At 41.2% G+C, this 19,293-nt stretch overlaps 2 protein-coding genes across 4 annotated transcripts in view; one reads left to right on the forward strand and one right to left on the reverse strand.

Moving 5' to 3' along the window:
* The window catches only part of afap1l2 (actin filament associated protein 1-like 2), a 45,406-nt gene that overhangs the window by 25,559 nt on the left and 554 nt on the right, over positions 1 to 19,293 (forward strand). For 2 of the 3 annotated variants that reach the window (XM_085284599.1, XM_085284600.1), the window contains exons 4-19: positions 614 to 705; positions 9,248 to 9,359; positions 11,083 to 11,166; positions 11,618 to 11,829; positions 12,560 to 12,739; positions 12,833 to 12,919; positions 13,011 to 13,095; positions 13,210 to 13,314; positions 15,081 to 15,292; positions 16,446 to 16,591; positions 17,259 to 17,370; positions 17,485 to 17,739; positions 17,834 to 18,131; positions 18,458 to 18,631; positions 18,708 to 18,895; positions 19,023 to 19,217. In XM_085284599.1, coding sequence (XP_085140725.1) covers positions 614 to 705; positions 9,248 to 9,359; positions 11,083 to 11,166; positions 11,618 to 11,829; positions 12,560 to 12,739; positions 12,833 to 12,919; positions 13,011 to 13,095; positions 13,210 to 13,314; positions 15,081 to 15,292; positions 16,446 to 16,591; positions 17,259 to 17,370; positions 17,485 to 17,739; positions 17,834 to 18,131; positions 18,458 to 18,631; positions 18,708 to 18,895; positions 19,023 to 19,217 — 2,537 coding nt within the window. The remainder of the gene's footprint in view (positions 1 to 613; positions 706 to 9,247; positions 9,360 to 11,082; positions 11,167 to 11,617; positions 11,830 to 12,559; positions 12,740 to 12,832; positions 12,920 to 13,010; positions 13,096 to 13,209; positions 13,315 to 15,080; positions 15,293 to 16,445; positions 16,592 to 17,258; positions 17,371 to 17,484; positions 17,740 to 17,833; positions 18,132 to 18,457; positions 18,632 to 18,707; positions 18,896 to 19,022; positions 19,218 to 19,293) is intronic. The other variant, XM_085284601.1, reaches the window with a different exon arrangement.
* On the reverse strand, positions 284 to 3,258 carry LOC146568519 (kelch repeat and BTB domain-containing protein 13). The gene has a single exon (XM_085284606.1). It carries the CDS (start codon positions 3,109 to 3,111, stop codon positions 1,594 to 1,596), a length of 1,518 nt encoding a protein of 505 aa, XP_085140732.1. The 5' UTR covers positions 3,112 to 3,258; the 3' UTR covers positions 284 to 1,593.

The following is a 19,293-nucleotide window of genomic DNA, read 5'->3' on the forward strand; positions in this document are numbered from 1 at the left end:
TTTAAGACAGTGTAGAGGTTTGTTATCATACTGTATATGATGTTATCACTCCGTATCTGCATGCTAAATGCTAGCATAGCTAACATAGCCAACACTCTTTCTAGCATGCCCGTTCAGAGGCAAAATATTAACTCATGCCCTACATCATACCATTTTTATCAATAATTAACTTTGTTAAAGGAAATATTTTGAATCTTACACAAATGATGTGAACACGATAGCATCAGCAAACTCTTGCATGTTTATTTTTCACTTGCCTCAGCTCACAGTTTTGGAACCCATGGATTAGTTTAACAGAACATGGCTTTCAGCAGGAACAAACAAGTAAATTTGCACTTTCAAAGCCCAGTTATGAACAGGTTGACTGCAAGGTTTGAAAAGCTATATATATATCTATATATATATAGATATAGATATGAAGATTATATCATTGTGTTAGTTGGGGATACCACTGCATTAATATTTAACCGAGATAGCTGGATATGTGGAATTTATACTTGCAAGATGACAGCTATTCATTTATCCTGAAATGTTCTGGTATGCTATGGAAATTAATTTAAATGCAAAATGCCTGGTATATACTGACCTTCCACTCTCTGCTTGTGTTACCAAGATGACAGATTAGATGCCCTGCTCAATGGAAAAGCAGCAAAACGTGTCCCCGTCCCACAAAAGAACCTTCCCGACCTGCCACCCCCCAGAACAGTAAGTGTTGACCAGTTCTTTCCATAATTGGAGTAACAGAAGAATGATGCAGAATGATTTGGCTTAAAAAGCACAAATATTTGGGTCTCTGCCACTGTGGTTGTGGGAATGTTAATAGCACTGACCCAAGTCAGTGGCTGAAGTAATATAGTAGATGGAACAAATCAGTGGTGATCAAGATATCCTACTGTATACCAAAGAAGCCAGAAGACAAATTCCAAATTGATATGTAACCGACAGCATTTTGGTCTTGTGTTACAGTATGTGCACAGCTATCACTAAGAAGCGTAGTGCTAAAAACAGTACTGTAACTTACAGTAAAAAGTACTGTAAGTTAATGGGTTGTTGTCAGATATTGAAACCCAGCTGCAGCAGTTTTAATATAATGACACAAATAACGTCTGTGGTCATGCAAGCCAAAATCATTCCCCTCAACCATCAGAGTTGCAAGCCGAGGCTTCGTGAAATGTGTTCTCCCTCAGAAGCAGGTATTTAACAACCCATGGGGCTACAAGACTGGAGAGGTGATTGTTCAGGAGTGTGTGAGAGGGAACTACACTGTGTTTCATGTTGACTAGGAGACCAGTGGCTTCTGAATTGGCCCAGTGTGACTTCAGGAAAAAGGTTTAAAACATCCCGTCAGTGCCTTTGAACTTCACACACATGCACAGTGGCCTCCCTACTATAAACTGCAGTAGCAGCTGTTGTTAATCAGTGCAAGTGCTTGTCAGCATGTGTGTGAGAGTGCATGTGAATTGGATGCATTGAAATAAAGTCAATTTTTGTCCATTTGGAGCCTTCAGAATTATTTAGCAGCAGTATTTTCGAGGATTTATTTTATTATTTAAAAACTCAAAAAACGTTTTACTTTTCAGTTGTACAATAATTTCACAAGTGCTGTATAGCTTCCAGATATGCCTCAGACAGGTCTGACAGAGGCATTTCTCCTTCCTTGCCTTCTGCATCCAGCTGTGGTATAACTGGCCCCGTCTTGGGAAGCCTGAGTAAACATGTCCACAGTGAACCACTCTTTGGAAATCCGTTCATCTGCTTACGGGGCTTCCATCCATTTTCAGTGATGGTATACACAAGAGTTAACATGTGTTTCACTGTGAACGCAGAATCCCCCCTGATCATTGCGGTGAACAGAGCTCCCTTGCTGTTGATGTAATGCCCATGCATAGCTGTCCACTGGCCTGTTGTGATATTATAACAATCCATTAGACAGCGAAGAAAGTCGTCACAAGGCCCGTTGCGCATCACATACAAATTGTCCTTGTGAGCTACCATACAGTGGCCATAGCTCTGAGGTCTGATCAGTGTGGTAGCAAGCTTCCACTCATCATTCACAGGTACGTATTCATAGATGTCTGTGGTGTCTGGTGGCTTCCAGAAGCAAATAAATATCCGTCGTCTAGCGACAGCACAAGCTGCAGATGCTACGGGTCGTGGCGCATGCTGTATAAATGTCCACTCTCCTTTTACAACATCATACCTCTCTGCTGTGGAAATTATATTCTTTTGGGACTCTCCACCAATGGCGTAGAGCTGACCCCCGTGCCCAAGAAGGGTAAAATTATATCTGGGTTGCTGGGGACCTGGGAGAGTAGTCCAAAGTCCTGAATCGGGGTTGTAGCAGAAGCTACTGTCCACTGTGTCCTTACTGTAACCAAAAACCCCACCAACGATATATAAGCGATTGTCAACCACTGCTACTCCAGCCATGGAGGTGCTGCAAGCAGTTGGTAGGTCTGTCAGATGTTTCCACTGCCCCTCTTTTTCGTCGAGGTAGCAAACGACCCTGAAGGAGTCTTGCAGCAGCTCCAGTGAAGGAGAATGGGTCCCTATAGCAATAAAAGAAGAAGGGGACAAAGTTTGAGAGTATTGCAGCAGCTCCTCGGGGATTGAACTTTCTGCTTCATCCTTGAGATCATCAAAGGTGTCACAAAGAAAGAGTGCAGCATTGTGAAACAGTGCGTGCACCCCAAATATGGAGGCTGTATGGTAAAGCAGAAGGCAGTTGTCCGAGTCTATAATGTCGCAAAGATGCAGGACCAAATGTTCAACCTGTAGAAAAGCAGCACACTCGACCGCTTCGACAAGCTCATCTGGTTCACTGATGGTGGGAATCTCTCCCCTGCAGACTGCAAGGGCAATGAGGAAACCTCTTGCGTGCACTCCTCCTTTCAGGTAGAGCTCATCTTGCTGACTTTCTTTCATCCCAGAGTGAAAAAGAGCACAGAAATAGTCGCTGTACTTAAGGAGAAAAGCCCGCTCCACAGTGAACCAACTGTCCTCCACCCTCACTCTCAGCCAGCCTGCCTGGCACTCTCTGTTCTCCAGATCAAGGGTCGCATTCTCGGCATGAATATCCCGGTTGATTCCCAGGCCTTCGGGCATTTCCATGGTCTCTTAAACCAGGATCTCTGTTCTTCCTAAAACGGCCTCTCAAGTAATTATTTTGTGTGTGACTCGAGTGTGGAATAGCCATTTTTTCCCTCGAGCTGCATGGTAAATAAAGATTTGTGTGAGCTCCATTGCGTCCTGTCTGCATGGTCTTAAAATAGAGATGGACTATAGATAGCAGCTGTGCCACTTGCAAGCGTCAGGCAGGGAAAGGAAAACTGTTGACATGCACTGTAGCGGTAATGTGGCTGCCGGCAACTGGTCATTATCATAACCGCAATAAGACTGGCTAGCATAAAGTAAGTATTTACTGAATTATTCATGATTACGTTATCCCTTTAAATCCAGCTTGGTTTAAAATGGCTATTTAAATGTTACACATGAAGACCCATTTGCAGCCATACATTTTAAGTAGGTAACTTGAAAAGGATTAAGCTGGCAAAAAAGGGACTGGTACCAAAAATATCAAGGTTTTAGAAAAGGTCAAAGTTTTCCCAAGAAGGCAAAATAACAGGAAAACAAATAGTTTGTGTCATGTGAAATCTTTGCATTCTGCCTCCTGCCATGTAGATAACGTATAGTCTCTTTTCTTTTTTATTTTCACTCATTAAATTTTTAATTTCATAATTTCTAAATCAAAAAAGTTACTAAGTAACAAGTAACAGAGGCAAAGGATCAGGGATTTTTCCTGAACTCTGTTCTCTAGAAACCAAACTGATAATTTTTATCACCACCTTTTACATTGAGCTCCCAGCAGGCTTTCAGATACACTGTGTGTGTGTGTGTGTGTGTGTGTGTGTGTGTGTGTGTGTGTGTGTGTGTGTGTGTGTGTGTGTGTGTGTGTGTGTGTGTGTGTGTGTGCTTTCACTGCACCGAATTCTTGGCATGGGAACCAGGGATTTTCCATGTTCCTCTGACTGTTCGTTTTTTGGGCTCTCTTTTCCCACTCTTTACTCAAAGCCCCTCCACCACACCCCGCCACCCTCTCTCCTTGCTTTGTTATTTATCCTCCGACTCCTCATTTCTTCCCTTCTAGTCGATGTTTCTGTGGTGAAGAAGTGTGTTTGTGCGTGAGAGAAGTGAAAGGAAGGGGCTAAAGTGACTATTAGAGACAGAAGAATAGCAAAGTCTTCTGGGAGAATGGATACACACACCTGGCATGTCCCTGATGCTTTTTCACCAGTGCAACACCTCCCTGGAATGGCTTACTATGCTTCTCTTCAGGCTTGGCTCAGACAACAAGCCAATTTAATATATTTGGAGTTGAGGAAATGTAAAAAGAAAAAGAAAAAAGATAGAGATAAGAGTGGGTGGGCAGTCTGGGGTGGCTTACTGCGGTTCCTCTGGAATGCCTGACTTTTTGTTTTAATTAATAGCAGATGCTTAACTCTTGACTACTTTTTTTAAACTCTGGAGAAGTTTACACTCTTGCAGTGAGAGAGTGAGAGAGAAGTGAGAAACAGAATAATAACTTTCTCAGGAAATTCCTGTTAACTGCTTTTGTATATAACTATTATTAAGGCTTAGACCAGGCTTGTCTCTAACTCTCTTGACTTGTTATTTGCAGTATATATGGGTTATGAAACCATGAGCTCTATGTAAAAACGGACATAGCCACAATGTTGTCACCTGTTGGATTGAGTTTGGCATTTTGGCCATGGTCATCTTGAATACTTTAAATCAGGGCATCAACAGCGAGGGGTGGATCTAAGTGTTGAGGACACTGAGAGCACATTGTCATATGGCAGAAACTTGTCAATACCAAGATAGTCATACCCGTAATCGATTGTTGTTTGTTCACTCTAAACATAACATCCATCCACCATCAATTTTCTTATCTGGGCTCAAGTCTCAGGGCACACACTCTATGCCAAGACCTTCCACTCCCCACACCAGCCAAGAGATGTAATCTCTCGAGTGTATCGTGGATCTGCTACAGGGCCTCCTCCCAGCAGGACATGCTCAGACGACCTCACCTACAAGGTACCTAGGAGGCATCCTATTCATATGTCCAAGTCACTTCATTTGGTTCCTTTTGATGTGGAGTAGTGGCCAGGCTCTGAATCCCTCTCAATTTACAAATTTCCTCTAAGGAAGAATACAGCCACCCTTCGGAGGAAGCTCATATCTGACGCTAGTATCCATGATTCAGTTCTTTCAGGCACTACCCAGAGCTCACGGCCAAAGGTGAAGGTCGGAAGATCAGTGCTTCCCTTAGCACTCTCTTAATCACAAAAAAATGGTACAGCGCTCACATCGCTCCCAAAACCCACATCAATCCATCTTTCGATGTCCATCTCCACTCAGACCTAGAGAGTCTTAAAATCAGCTTGTGCACTATTCTTTTTTCTGATCATGGCCTCAGATTTGGAAGTGCTAATTCTCATTCCTATAGTTTGATACTCAGCAGCAAGTTTTTCTTGAGGTCACCGCTTGATCATCTGCAAAAGAAGAAGAGACATGATCCTGAGCCACTTGGGTAATTGGCTGGGGGTAAATGTAACATTAATATACAAAATAAACATAAATCTAACTTGGAAATAGCAATTGAGATGATAAGTTGACGAGGAGAGAATTTACCTAGATCATAAATCAGGAAAAATCTAAAATATTTTCACTGATTTCTTTACAGTTGAATTCAATTTTGAAGCCCCCTGTTGGCAATTAGGATAAATGGGGGTTTACATGACTTAATTTTAGTTTTGCCTCCATCATTTTCTACAACCTAAATTATAAAGTTATAATAATTTTACAGAAATAAACGAGTAAGAAGGAGTGATGTAACTCCTGTGATTAAAAATAACAATGGTCAATAGACACCCTAGTAATGCCAACATCTTATCTCAGTGGTTATCACTGTTGCCTCATAGTAGGGTGTTTAAACCAAGAGTACAACTTCTTCTGTTGCTGATTTGCTTCAGTATTTCCTGCTATCAAAAAAACGTGGTAGGTTTTTTCTGCTTATCACCTAACTGGAAACACACACACACACACTGACAGTTTCACTTACGAATTAAAGAAAGTTCAGAAGAATATGTGGGCACAAGTGAGCCAATATACCTGTAGCAGCATCAGTTATTATCAGCATCAGTTACCTGTGTGTTTAAATAGACTTTATATATTTTGGTCATTTTCGAGAGCAGGTCTCATGACACACTGACAGTCACATTTGCTGATGCTTGTATAATGACGCATCTTAAATAGCTCCATGATGTATAAGGGATGTTACCCTCCCTAAACGGCCGTGATAACATTTCTGCCAACACATTGCTTAGTGGCTGCTTTCCTCCATGTTCAGGCATGCAGGCTAATCACACAAGTGAGTCTTCATCACTGTGACTGCTCGCGGACCGTGACATGACGCCAGTTATTATAACATCTGCTATGGATTACTGAAAATGTCTTAGCTCACTGAAGTGATATGGTGGGAAAAGCTCACTAACAGGGAATTCCCTGTTTACTGGGAGTTGCTGCGTCTGTCACTGACAGCCCACATCAGAAATAATGATTTTTACACAAACAGACAAATATGGCTGTGTTTTTATTTTTTGTTGTTCTGTTTCTAAGCTGAACCAGTAAATCACTCTGGTATCTGTAGACCCACCACAGGTTTGTGACCGCTAAACACAATTTATCACTGCTTTCTCTCTCATTTGTTTCTGTATATTTTAAGCGTGGCTGATTTGGGGCAACTAAAAGTACCATTCACACTCTCATCATATGGTATATTGAGTTATTCTGTTTACAGAGCAGCTGAAGGACTGCAACCTTTCAGAGAATGTGAAAGCTGTACAATAAGTAAATATAATAAAAATAAGCAGAATGCTTTAAAGTATACTAATTTCAATAAGTAGAAGTGAAAGTGAAAGAATTCAAACAGTGGGATATATGTAATTTTTTTTAACTTCCTTTAACTTCACTGCCTCAGAAGAATAACCCTTATGTGGAAGTCTGACTCCAGTATCTCTCAGTTTATCTGAGATAAGAAAAAGAATACATAGATTGCATCTTCACTGGCAGCTACTGAAGTTTTTAAGCGGGCAAGTCATTTTATTTCCAGATTGCACCAAGACCAAACTTGCATATCTGCCATCTTCTGATTGCCACCATTGATACTTCATAGGATTATGTCGCAACTTCAGGGTATTGAGGCTGTTTTCCAGTGATGAAATTCTTCCTTCTTGGAAGGTCCTTCCCCCACACATCATGCATGAGTCCAAAGGTTTAAGGTTGTTCAAAGTGTGAAAATAAACACCTGATTAATTAATATGGTCTTCAAATTACCTGCATTTTTGAAGTTGACAGCTTTTCCCACAAGACTGAGTTTTAATAAAAGGTACCACATGCTGTTTCAAAGCATCTCCTAAAAGATGCTGATTAGTAATGCTTGTTTTATACTACCATGGTTATATCTGGTTACATAGCTGTTTGCCTACATAGCCTGGGGAGAAGTTTTGAACACAAATGCAAAAGCAATGCAAATGCGTTCCCATGTTCTCCTCTAAAAACCCAAACGGCACGTTGTTCAACCGTGCGTAGGCTGAATGCCGAATGGTTGACAAGTGGGCCAGAATGGGGCGAGGGTGCAGAAGTCTGAAAAAACATTAAAGTTCAAAAATAAAGTATTGAAAACATAGACATGCGCTGCAGTGGATGCTTTTCCTTATTTTCAAAGCTCAGTTTCACAAGACCACAGATTGGTTGAACCACATACTTTGGACACGTGTGACAGCAGATGCTCTGTGCAGGTAGATGGACTGTATATGGTCTACCAATGCACTGCCAAAAGAGAAGCAAGTTCAGCCCATAAGACTGACAAATGGCAGTGACAAACTTTCTGCACCACTCTACATTTAACCAGTTATTATAACTTTGGCTCCACACTGTGTCTATCATCCTGTCTCCCTCACGTCACCCCCAACCAGGGGCAGTGCATTGCTGCCACTCTGAGCCTCCTGGGTTCTTCTGGAGATGTCTTCCTGTTAAAAGGGAGTTTTTCCTTTCCACTCTTGCCAGAGTGCTTGCTCACAGAGAGTTTTCTCTTTATTATTCTAGGGTCTTTACTTGATAGTATAAAGCACCTGGAGGCCATAAAAATAGAGAGGAATAGAATAGAATCTTCTGCTAGATTAGTTTACTGTGTAACTTCTAACTGTTATATGTCTACTAATGTGTCTAACCACACAATGTCATTGATTGGTTTGTGGATTTAGATTTAATAAGCCTTTAAAATCTTATTTTTTTGTGTGATTTTTTTGTGTCAGTCACAAAGTAGAAATAGCCTAAATTGTTAACAAGAACTAAGAAGTTTATTGTGACTTTGCTTTTCCATCCTCCTGGAGAGCGTTACCAGTAGCTACCAGTAGAGTGCTATGCTTGTCCTGCTTTGATTCAAGCTTTATTCTTAATTTACCCAAAGAAAAGTGATACAGAGAGAGTGAGGCTCAGTTGTAACAGTGTAAATATTCAGGAGCCATTATGCTGCACAAGCAACATCTGTCTAATGTATCAAGCAAAATCTTGAGCTTCATTAAAAAGAAGAAGAAGAAGCTAAATATAAAAAACAAAAAAACAAAAACACAACTGGAGACAGATGTGTTTGTTTTGGTTTTGATTTTAGTCAAGCATTAAGTGTTGGGGAGACAGTCTTTACCACACAGGAGACAGAAGTGAAGCCAGACTGCTGAGTGATTTCAGGAAAGCCACACACACATATATACCCCTACGCACACACACATACCCACACACACAAATATACGACACCCTTCTCTTCTTCCTTGCTCACACAAACACTCCCTCTTCCCTAAAGGCAAACGTGCTAGTAGTTACCAGGTCTTGCCTCCCAGGTCAGAGGAGGTTTGGTTACACGAGGAATTCCCTAGTTATTCCTGAAGTGACAGCTGGGATTAACCACATGTTCAGCCTGTGGGAATAACACATGTCGATGTGTGCGTGTGTGCATGTGTATGCGCGTGTGTTCAGAGCACTTAATTACCACTGGTCTAGAAACTATAATGACAGTAGGTTTGGGGGTGACGTTAAATGAACAAAAAGCACAGACATTTACAATCCCACACTTCTCTTTTTTGGGTACTTTTCTCGTTTTTGACTCCCTCATCTTTCTCTCATCTGTCAGGGTGTGGTGTGTCGGGAACCGTTCCCTTTGCCTCCAGTACCAGCTCCAGCCTGTGCAGACGCTTCAGAGAGTTACTATGAGGAGGCTCAACCCTATGAGGAAACTGTCAATGGTAAGAACTGTGTTCAAAGTTAGATGTATCATCTATCGCACAGCCCCAGGTGATGAATTCATACCTTATTCATCATCAGAGTTAGCCAGTGCTCTTGCTGTATACTACTGCAAAGAATATCAGTATTATTTTTAATGCAGCCTTCCTATTTGAAGCAATTCTTTGTGTTTGTGTGAGTGTGTGCCACAAAATATTTGAGACTGCTTCTTTACAGAAATAGTTTTTTTAAGTGTATATTCATAATTCTGACGCTGTTAAATTGAATTTTACAATCACTTCTTTTAAATTAAGACCATTTTCATTTAGATATATTTTTATTGTTTCAGTTCAACTATGTAAGTTACAGACATTTCAGACCTGCTGTGCCTTTTTCTTAGCTTAACATTTTAGCTTGAGCTGTAAAATAAAGCGAAAAGAGTTGCCTAGGTACTGGAACAAATAACTGAGTAAGTGGTAAGACCCCCACCACAATTATAAGAAACCAGTCTGTATTACCAGTTTTTGCGCAATAGCGGCGTTTCACAGCTCTGTGGGAAAGAATTAGGTAACAATTGTTCGAATATAACACATGTCAGCTTTTTATTCAGTACTGGAAGCTTTTTCTTCAGAATTGTTACTAAACACATTTTTACCACAGCTGCAAAGAATATTCTGTCCTGTTTGGCCTGTGGTTGTTTGTTATTAGTCATACTGTATAATCATCGCCTAGGTAAGCAACAAGCAGAATGTCAGAATGGGAGTGAAAGGTGGTTTAAGTGAATATCAGTGATAGCATGGTTGTTCCAGAAACTGCTGACTGTTTTCTCTAGGGTTCACAGAGAATCATCTAAAAAAGAGAAAATATCCAGTAAGCAGGAGTTCTCTGTCCAAAAATACTTAACTAAGGTCAGAGGAGACTAGCGAGACTGTTTTTAGATGATAGGAAGGCAACAGTAAACATCCACTTGTTATGGTCAAGGCATGCAGAAGAGCATCTCTTGAGTTACAGCAGCAGAAGACCACACCGGGTCTCACTCCTATTAATGAAAACTGCTACACTTCGGACTTGATTGTTGCCAAAATTGGACAAAAGAAGACTGGAAATGGTGATGCTGGGTTCAGAATTTAACATAGACCCATCCTTCTGGCTGGTGGTGATGGTGCGGGGCATGTTTTCTTGCCACACTTTGGACCCCTTAGTACAAACTGACCATAATTTAAACACCTTAGCCTTCTGAGTATTGTTGCTGACCATGTCCGTCTCTTCATGACAACAGTGTAGCCATCTTCTGATGACTTCTTCCAACTGGATAACACACCATCTCACAAGGCTCAGATAATCTGATTTCTGGAACACGACAATGAGTTCTTTGTACTCAGGTGGAGTCCTCAGTCACCAGGGCTCAAGAGATTTAAATCACGGATATACAGCCGACAAATCAGCAGCAACTGTGTGATGTTATCATGTCAATATGGACAAAAACCTCAGAGGAATGTTTCCAGCACCTTGTTGAATCTATGCCACAAAGACTTAAGGCGGCTTTGAAGAAAAAACGAAGTGGCCCGTGAATGCATTTGAAAAAGAAAACATATGTGAATTGGCCAAAGAGAATGCAATAATGAATATGTACAAGATTTATTTATTTTTGTAATCTTTTCTATGATTATTATTCAAAGGCATTATGTTCTGTCCAATCTCCCCTATGTTGCTTTTCTTCCTCCTGTTTCCTTTGATATTATTTAGATCTGGACTGTTTTGGCCATCGCTCAGGGCCCTGGATACGAGAGTACAGCTCTGACAGTGTGGTCTATGCTGTTATCACCAGGGGTAGCTAGGACTTGTTTGTCTGTCTGTGTGGCATGAATGCAGGCGATTGCATAAATCCAAAATTCAAATTGGGAAGCCAGCATGTCCCCAAAGTGCTCGTTGTCCAGTTTTATCAGCGCCGTGCATGTAAGGGAACAGTTTCATCATCAATCAGCCTCATACTATCAATTTCCTGAGTTTATTATTTTCCCTTTCATCATAACTTTGTTTCATCATTTTCCTGTCTGCTTACCATCAGTACTGAAAATGTGTGTTTGCTCAATGCTTTAGGAAATCCTCCTCCATTCAAGAAAGTCACAAAGGTCCAAAAAACAGAGATTAACTTTATTTTTCATTAACTCTCATCGCACAGATTTTGCTTCTCCTAATCCTTGCTTTCGACGCCCTGCCATTTTTCATCCCTTGTAGCCCATGCAGTGTCGTAATCTTTAGCTTTGCTTGCCCTTTGTAGATGATGGAGAGGCGGTAAGCAGCTCATATGAGTCCTACGATGAGGAGGAAGTGACCAGAGAGAAGTCGTCATCAGCTCAGCACCAGTGGCCATCAGCAGAGGCGTCTATTGAGCTGATGAAAGATGCTCGCATCTGCGCTTTCCTGTGGAGGAAGAAATGGCTTGGCCAGTGGGCCAAACAGCTTTGCGTTATCAAAGACCATCATCTGCTGGTGGGTAAACGACTGTATTAACGCTGCAGTGAGGTTTTGTGTTATGATATTGCGTGTTATGATTGTGTTGTGATACGTAGAAGAAAAAAAATCTAAACCAAATTAGCCCATATATTAAAAAGAATAGGGCTGTGTATAGTCCCTGTAATATTTTGTATGCTAGAAAGCCGGTGTGTAGGCTTTACTTTTTAACTGTTCAACTGACAGCTGCCAGAGATTCTTAATAGCAAGCGCTGAATGAACAGCTGTCAAGAAATAGATCTGTGACAACGCATATGCAACTTCCTCTGAAACTGACTTGTTATATTTTTATATTTTTCTTGGTATTAAAAGACAAATGTTCCCTCTAGAATGCTCGTCTAGCATTCTAGAGGGTAATTACCTATGAACACTTTTTTTAACAGGCTATCTAAAGCATGGAGTTCGCACGAGTGGCTGTTTTCACTTTCTTAAAAAGTCTACTGTAAAACTTTTATTCTAATATGATTCAAATCAATAAACACATTCAGGAATTTACCCAATTTTTACTTTGCTGTTAGATAGGTAGGTAATGGTTTATGGTTGAGAAGACTGCCTAGTAACTACACAAATCTGCTGATTATTCTAAACACTGATTGGTTGACAACATTTACTATTTACCTTCTAGCTTGTTTTGGTCAGCATGCAGCTAAAATTAAAGGACAGTAATTCATTTTTAACGAAGCTTGCATGTTGATTCTGCCTCTCTCAGTGCTATAAAAGCTCCAAGGAGCAGACACCTCTGCTGGATGTGAGTCTGCTGGGCTGCAGTGTTGTTTACAAAGAGAAGCAGTTAAAGAGGAAAGAGCACAAGCTGAAGATTATTCCAGTGGGTGGGGAGACCATTGTCCTGGGCTTGCAGAGCAAAGAACAGGCTGAGCAGTGGCTGAAGGTAACACGTTCACAGTAGCTTGCTTTCGAGATCATTGGATGGTTATTTATTTGTTCGCAATATCAAAATGAGAACATCTTGTTTTTGCTCCAGGTTATTCAAGAGATCAGTCCCAAGCCAGCTGATAGCTGTGACCCCCAACACACTGTGTCTGACTCCCCAAGGCTTATTTGTACTAAGGTACATTGATCTGTTGTGATCAGACATCATGTTTTTGATGAGACTTTTGATAAGATTTCAAAATGACTAAAATATAGCCATGAATCCACAGGGAGAGCTGAGTGAGAGATACTCTGTGGCTTCAGAGAGCGGCAGCAGCACAGACAGCCATGCTGAAACGCCAGAAAGCAAAGATGGTAAGCTCCTCTGTGGGGTTTTAGCTTTTATCTGCTGTGCTCCACATGTTCAAGGAGAGGGTGTAAAAAGAAAAAATAGTCAATTTGTCGTCCTTCTCCTCCTCTTTTCCACAGTGAAGAAAAAATATGGAGCAGGTTTAATGTTCAGCAACCTGATGAACATCGGCAAGAAAAAACCCTCCGCACTCGAGAGCCCAGAGAAATGTGTCGACACCTCAGGTTCGCAAAAATCTACTTAACTTCAAAGTTCAAAGTTTGCTGCTTTTAATTGCAGGATGGCATTCGTACTGGCATGAGAGGTCTAATGAAGGTCTAAGGCAAGGGAGTCAAACATAAGGCCCAGGGGCCAGAATCGGCCCAGCAAAGACTCCAGTCTGGCCAACTGGATGCCTTTTTGAAAATGTGAAGTAGGGCATAAATTATTGGGCTTTTAAATGTATTTTTAACAAGTTTTGCAGCTTTACCTGTTAAAAAAGACCTTTCTCATAGCCATTCCTGCTACATCAAAGTAATTAAGTAAGAAATTACAGTTACAATTAAATAACAGAAAAGTTCCTGTTTTTTCAAGATTGCCTATACAAATGTAAAAAAGGTAAAAAGGACATTTTCTGTGAATTAACAGAAACTCTCTAATCCGGTTATTTTTAAAATTTACACTCAGAGTCATGCTGAACAGTTTCTTTCATTTACTCCAGCAGCAGAAAAAACTACGACCTATTGTTGAAATTACACTTCTTTTTTCTTTTATTTGGATATCTCAATGATTAAAAGTGTAGTTAAATTTCTGCACACTGACAGAAAGGGGAGTTTCACTGGTCCAGCCTTCTTAGGATCAAAGTGAGTCATAAAAGACTTGTAATCTAAAATGAGCTTGACATCCCCGGTCGAAGGTAAATATATCGTAGTAGTAACATTTATTACCCTTTCAATAATTCCATTTATATCTCATGATAAATGTAAGATGAATGCAAGCACAACGACAAAGACATTGCTGTTGGAGACATTACAGACACTTGTGATTGAATTGCATGACAGATTTTGCCCCTTGTAGTAATTTACACATTCGCCCAACAAGCAAAAGATCACCAGTTTTCCAAGAGGAGACAAAGATCCCTTTGTGTTTGTGTCAGGAAGGACAGCTGATGTAAAAACTCAAAGTATAAAACACGTGAATAAGGAAGTAGAGAAAAGTAGTTTTTTTAGTGTCTTTAAGTAACGTCCTCACTAAAAGCTACCTGTTGATGCGCCCACTTTCATTTTCTTGGTGTTTAACTAACGAAACCTAGCATGACACCAACTCATCCACAATATCCATAACATTTTCAAATTAACACTCATTGCATCATCAGATAAGTCCTACATTTGCTAGTACAGCAAGTAAATAAAACTGGAGATATGACACTCCCCTGTGGGCTCCTGGTGGTAATAATAGCACCATGCACTCCAGCACCGTCCGTCAAAAAGGTCTCAACCCACCTCATGATTGGGCTGGCATAGCACCTGCATATCATTTTGGTTGGTCCAGATAACATTAGATTGTATGCAAGACATACAAAAAAGCACCGTCTCTGTTTCTTCCCTGTGTTATATGCAAAATAAAGCAGTTTGTTTTGAACCTCACTGTGAACATGGTCTAATGATGTTCTGTCAAAACTCCTCATTGTAATATATGTTAGTGCTACTGGATTATAATCATTTAGTCCATAATGATATGCACCCTCTATGGCAGACTGTTGGTTTTCAGCAACAAACAAGATTATATGACAGCAATTTGTAAGCACTGGTTTAAGTAAGAACCAGTATGAATTGTGAGGTTTATCACATCAAGCAAGCATATATTTCTTTCAGTCAAGTGGAATTACCTTAAAGCCACGCAGTGTAAGTTTCTGCGACTTCAGTATTTGTTTTCTTTGCACAGTATTAATTTCTAAGAGAAGTAAAAAAGGAAACTTCATATTTATGTTTTCTCCTCCATCCTCTTTCAGGCTACCTCAATGTACTGGTGAACAGTCAGTGGCGGACCTGCTGGTGTCTTATAAAGAATGGACAGCTGTGGTTTTACCAAGACAAGGGCAAGAACAAAGTAACCCAACCTGCTGTGTCTCTAGAGGGCTGCAATGTTTTGCCTGACCCCAGCCCAGAGCACCTATACTCCTTTCGGATTGACATGGATGGCACACAGATGGCAACTCTAGAGGTAGATTACCGCTTTATGTTCTCTACATTTAAATGTTTGTAGGGGGGTTAGATTGGTGAGAAAATGCTGGAGGCTTTGTTAACATGCAAAATAAATACTTTGCACTGGGTGGAAACCCAACCACGCAGGTTTCAGTTAGTCAGGAGTGGAACAGCGGTGTGCTGCAAGCTCAAAGCGCTACTTAACCAAAGCTTATTGAAAATAGACCATGATATCGCATGTACACACAGCATGTTTCCTGTCTGCAGCTCATGCTTGCCTCAGATGAGAGCTTACTTTGGGCTTACCGCTTAGCTCTAAGCGGTGGGCTCAAATGTCTGGCAGGATTTAAATGTGTGGAAAAAAGCAAATACCGAGTCAGCAAAATGAGAAAAGATGCACAGCTGCTTCTTGGAACCCTCAACAAACATGTCCTCATCTGAAACTCACTTTCTGCTGACATCAGACAGCATATGTAATATATGTGCGCACACAAGGGTGGTCTGGGAGCTTGAATGGGTGTGGGTGCATGTGTACATATGCAAGTGTGCGTCTTTGTGTAAAGGGTGTGGATGTACTGGGCTTTTGGGGGACTAATGCTACACCCTTTTTCATTAAGCTTCCAGTACCACCCAGCTGCAGTGCATGTTTGGTCAATGGAATTCAATGTTTAGTCTTCTGGGATGTGTTCTGTTTTTTTCCTTCTTGTCATAAGGTTAACATTAAAACTATTTTAATTCAAATAAATATGCGACGTCAAACCATTATGTAATATGTGTAATAGTTAACCTTCTAATTTAGACAAGCTGTTTGAATCTTCCAAAATAATAAAAGGCAGTAAACACATCGTGTCATATCAGGTTGTTTTACGTGCCTCAATCTCAATCTTACTTATTTAATAGAGAATTCTTAAGAAGCAGTTTGATCCAAAATACCAAATCCGAGAAACAGCTCTTTCCTCTTATATTTTTCTAGTTAAGTCTAACAGCTCGGCTTGTACGGTTCATTTCTTAAAGTTTAGTTCAGAGAACCGCTGCTTGGAAATGGTGCTGTAGCAATCATTTCATTAATTAAAAATGGCATCCAAATTAAACTCTGAGAATTTAAAAACATGATGTTGCAAGTGCATGGTTTACAGTGAATGCTTGTCCTTTTCTTTTCCATCCCCTCCCAGGCTAAGACATCAGCAGATATGGGTCACTGGCTGGGACTCTTGCTGTCACAGACGGGAAGCAAAACAGATCCAGAGGAGCTGACATACGACTATGTCAATGCTGAGAGGATCTCCACTATTGTCAATGCTGCGAGGACTTCCTTATAGTAAGTTATTCGCTTTTGTTCACCTCAATATGCAGATTTCCAGCTCCATATCTTATTCTTGGACTTTAGTAGAGTGGTTCTGCGTCATTCACAGTTTGAAATAATCCTCATTTATCACGCATTGATCTTTGGTCCAACTTTGCTTTAAATGGACCGGTGCTTAAACGCCGCATTTCTAGTCTATTTGAGCACTCAAAGCACTTTTTTACTACAAGAGTCATTCACCCATTCACACATATGTGCTTTATTCTATGCCAAATCACCTTTAATCTAACATAACACACTCACACTTCAATGGATGCATCAAGGGAAACTTTTATTCCACGAGGACGACATGCAGAATAGAGGAGCCAGAGGTCAAACCACCAACCTTATGATTGGTACACGGCTTGCTCTATCTTTCAAGCCACAGCCACTGCTTTAAAACTGTCTTTCTTCCGATTGGTCAGTCCTCACAAACAAAACATTTGAACTGCAGCTGCTGTGTTCACAGCCAGAACAGTGCCTCAGATGACCAAAATAATATAACATCCCCTCTCTTTGACATCATCCAGATAGAAGAGTATATAAAGCTGTCTAAATGCCGGTGTTTTAAGCAGTCTGAAGTCTGAGCTTTTGGAGAGGACTACCACTGCACAAGGTTATTTGTTATTGTGTGTCTTTCTAGCTTGATGCAGAGGAGGTATTCAGAGCCAAACACCTACATAGACACCCTACCTTCTATTTCTCACAACTCTGATGATCTGTACGATGATGTGGCCTCTATAGCTGACCCAGAGGTACGCTGTCACGAAACCCGATGCAATGTTTTGAGATTTTAACTTTCAGTTTAATATTGACTCAGTCATCTGGCCACAAGCCATCTCCTAATTTCCTCCTCTCGTGTCATACAGGATGCTGAGGAGAATAGCCAGACAAACTGCGAGGGCAACAATCTCCAGAAAGACAATGAAACATGCTCACAAGACAATACCAAGGGCCCACAGGGTACAGAACAAGACTCTGAAAACAGGATTTACCTAGACCTCGTCCCTGTGCGCTCTTTCCTTCATACATCCTCTGGAGGGAAACTTTCCCCTAAAGAAGCTTCGAGACATTCCCTAATACCAGCAGATGACAAGAAGGACTCCTCTTCTCAAGTTAAAGAGGTAGGAAATTAGAGTTTATTGACAACCTCAAACCTTTCTCTAGAAAATATTTTTTACTTTCTACATTAATAATTTGCACATCATTTGGTTGCAGGGGACGTCGACTAACAATACTGAGCCAGATTCAATGCTCGCATTAAATGGGACAAACTTAGCCTCTGCTACCAGCAAACCAGAACAAGAACGAGCCCAGACTCCCACTCCATCACAGCCACAAACTCAACCAGTCAAGACCTCAACCCAGAGCCAAGAGACCACTAAGAAGACCAGCCTGGGAATCACACAGGCCTTCAATTCCTTTGGTGGACAAATCCACAAGGGTCCAACATCTCACACTGCTGCTGTGCATCCTCACAGCCCACAACCTGCAAGGCCCAAGGCACATACTATAGGTCAGGACAAATGGGGCAGTGGGTTTGCTGAGTTCTGTATATATAAAAAAGATATAGCAAGCATGCTCTTCATTTTAATATCACCACACTCACCTTTTTACAGATATATTCAACAACTTTTCATCATGAAGCAGATATGTTAGAAGTACTTATTACTTTCCTTGACACCTGCTTCCTATTCTGTACTATTACATAACCATGGCTCCCTCTAGTGACAGCCTGCATCTTCTACAGTTAAAAGCACAGCTTAAGATCTGGGCAAGTTTGGGGTTTTTACGGATATTAAATCTCTATGTCCTCTAAAATTATAAATGCTCAATTACCAGGATGCCCCGGTGCAGTTGAGATAAAGCTGGGCAAGAACCGCACAGAGGCAGACATGCGGCGTTACATCGAGGAGCGTGATCGCCTGGAGAAAGAGAGGGAGGAGGTGAAAATCAGTCTGGCAAACCTCAAGAAAGAGAAGAGGGAAACCAAAGAGGAGCTCAGCACCTGCCAAGGTACACCTGCAGTGTCTGTATGACTCAAAGATTTGCACTGATCACATGGGGACTGACAGCAGTTTGTTGTCCTCAGATCCCAAGCAGCAGGCCTCATTGGAAGCCCGTCTGAAGCAGAAGGAGGAGGCGTGCCGAGAGGCAGAGCAGCACAGGGTGGAGGTGGAGCTACAGTTGGTAGAAGTGAAGGAAAGTCTGAAGAAAGTGGAGTCAGGGCCCTTCACGCTGGGAACCACACTGGACAGCAGCCTCCAGGACACGCCGATGGTTAGTGTGCTGGCTGTCTTTCAATACACCTCAGAATCCATCTGCTAAATGTTTTCTGTGTTTTTCAAATCAGTGCGTGATGCTTGAAATGTGAACCTTAACCATCTCGCTGCTGTTTTACCCTCAGCCTAAAGCATCAACGATAGGCTCTCCCCAGGTATCGTCATCGTCGTCGTCGTTATTGTCACCATCATCTATTTCCCAACCCTCCAGCAGCAACGTTAACGCAGATTCAGTTTCCCCGGTCAATTCTGTGTCTGCTCTTAAAGGCAGACCCACCTCCATGATGACCACAAAAGGCAACGTCCTACAGAAAGCTAAGGTGAGATTCTTATTTACACAGAAAGCATCAATGTCAGTATCCTATCTTGAAAGAAATATTATAATTGGTAGGTCTA

This window comes from Mchenga conophoros, linkage group LG8 (genome assembly GCF_057382185.1).
Source record: "Mchenga conophoros isolate Kocher_MC1m ecotype Shallow Benthic linkage group LG8, M_conophoros_male_GT1.1, whole genome shotgun sequence".
In the NCBI taxonomy this organism is placed as follows: Eukaryota; Metazoa; Chordata; class Actinopteri; order Cichliformes; family Cichlidae; genus Mchenga; species Mchenga conophoros.

Coding starts and splice junctions, on each gene's coding strand:
- LOC146568519 (XM_085284606.1), bottom strand. CDS start 3,111: ATGGAAATGCCCGAAGGCCTGGGAATCAACCGGGATATTCATGCCGAG.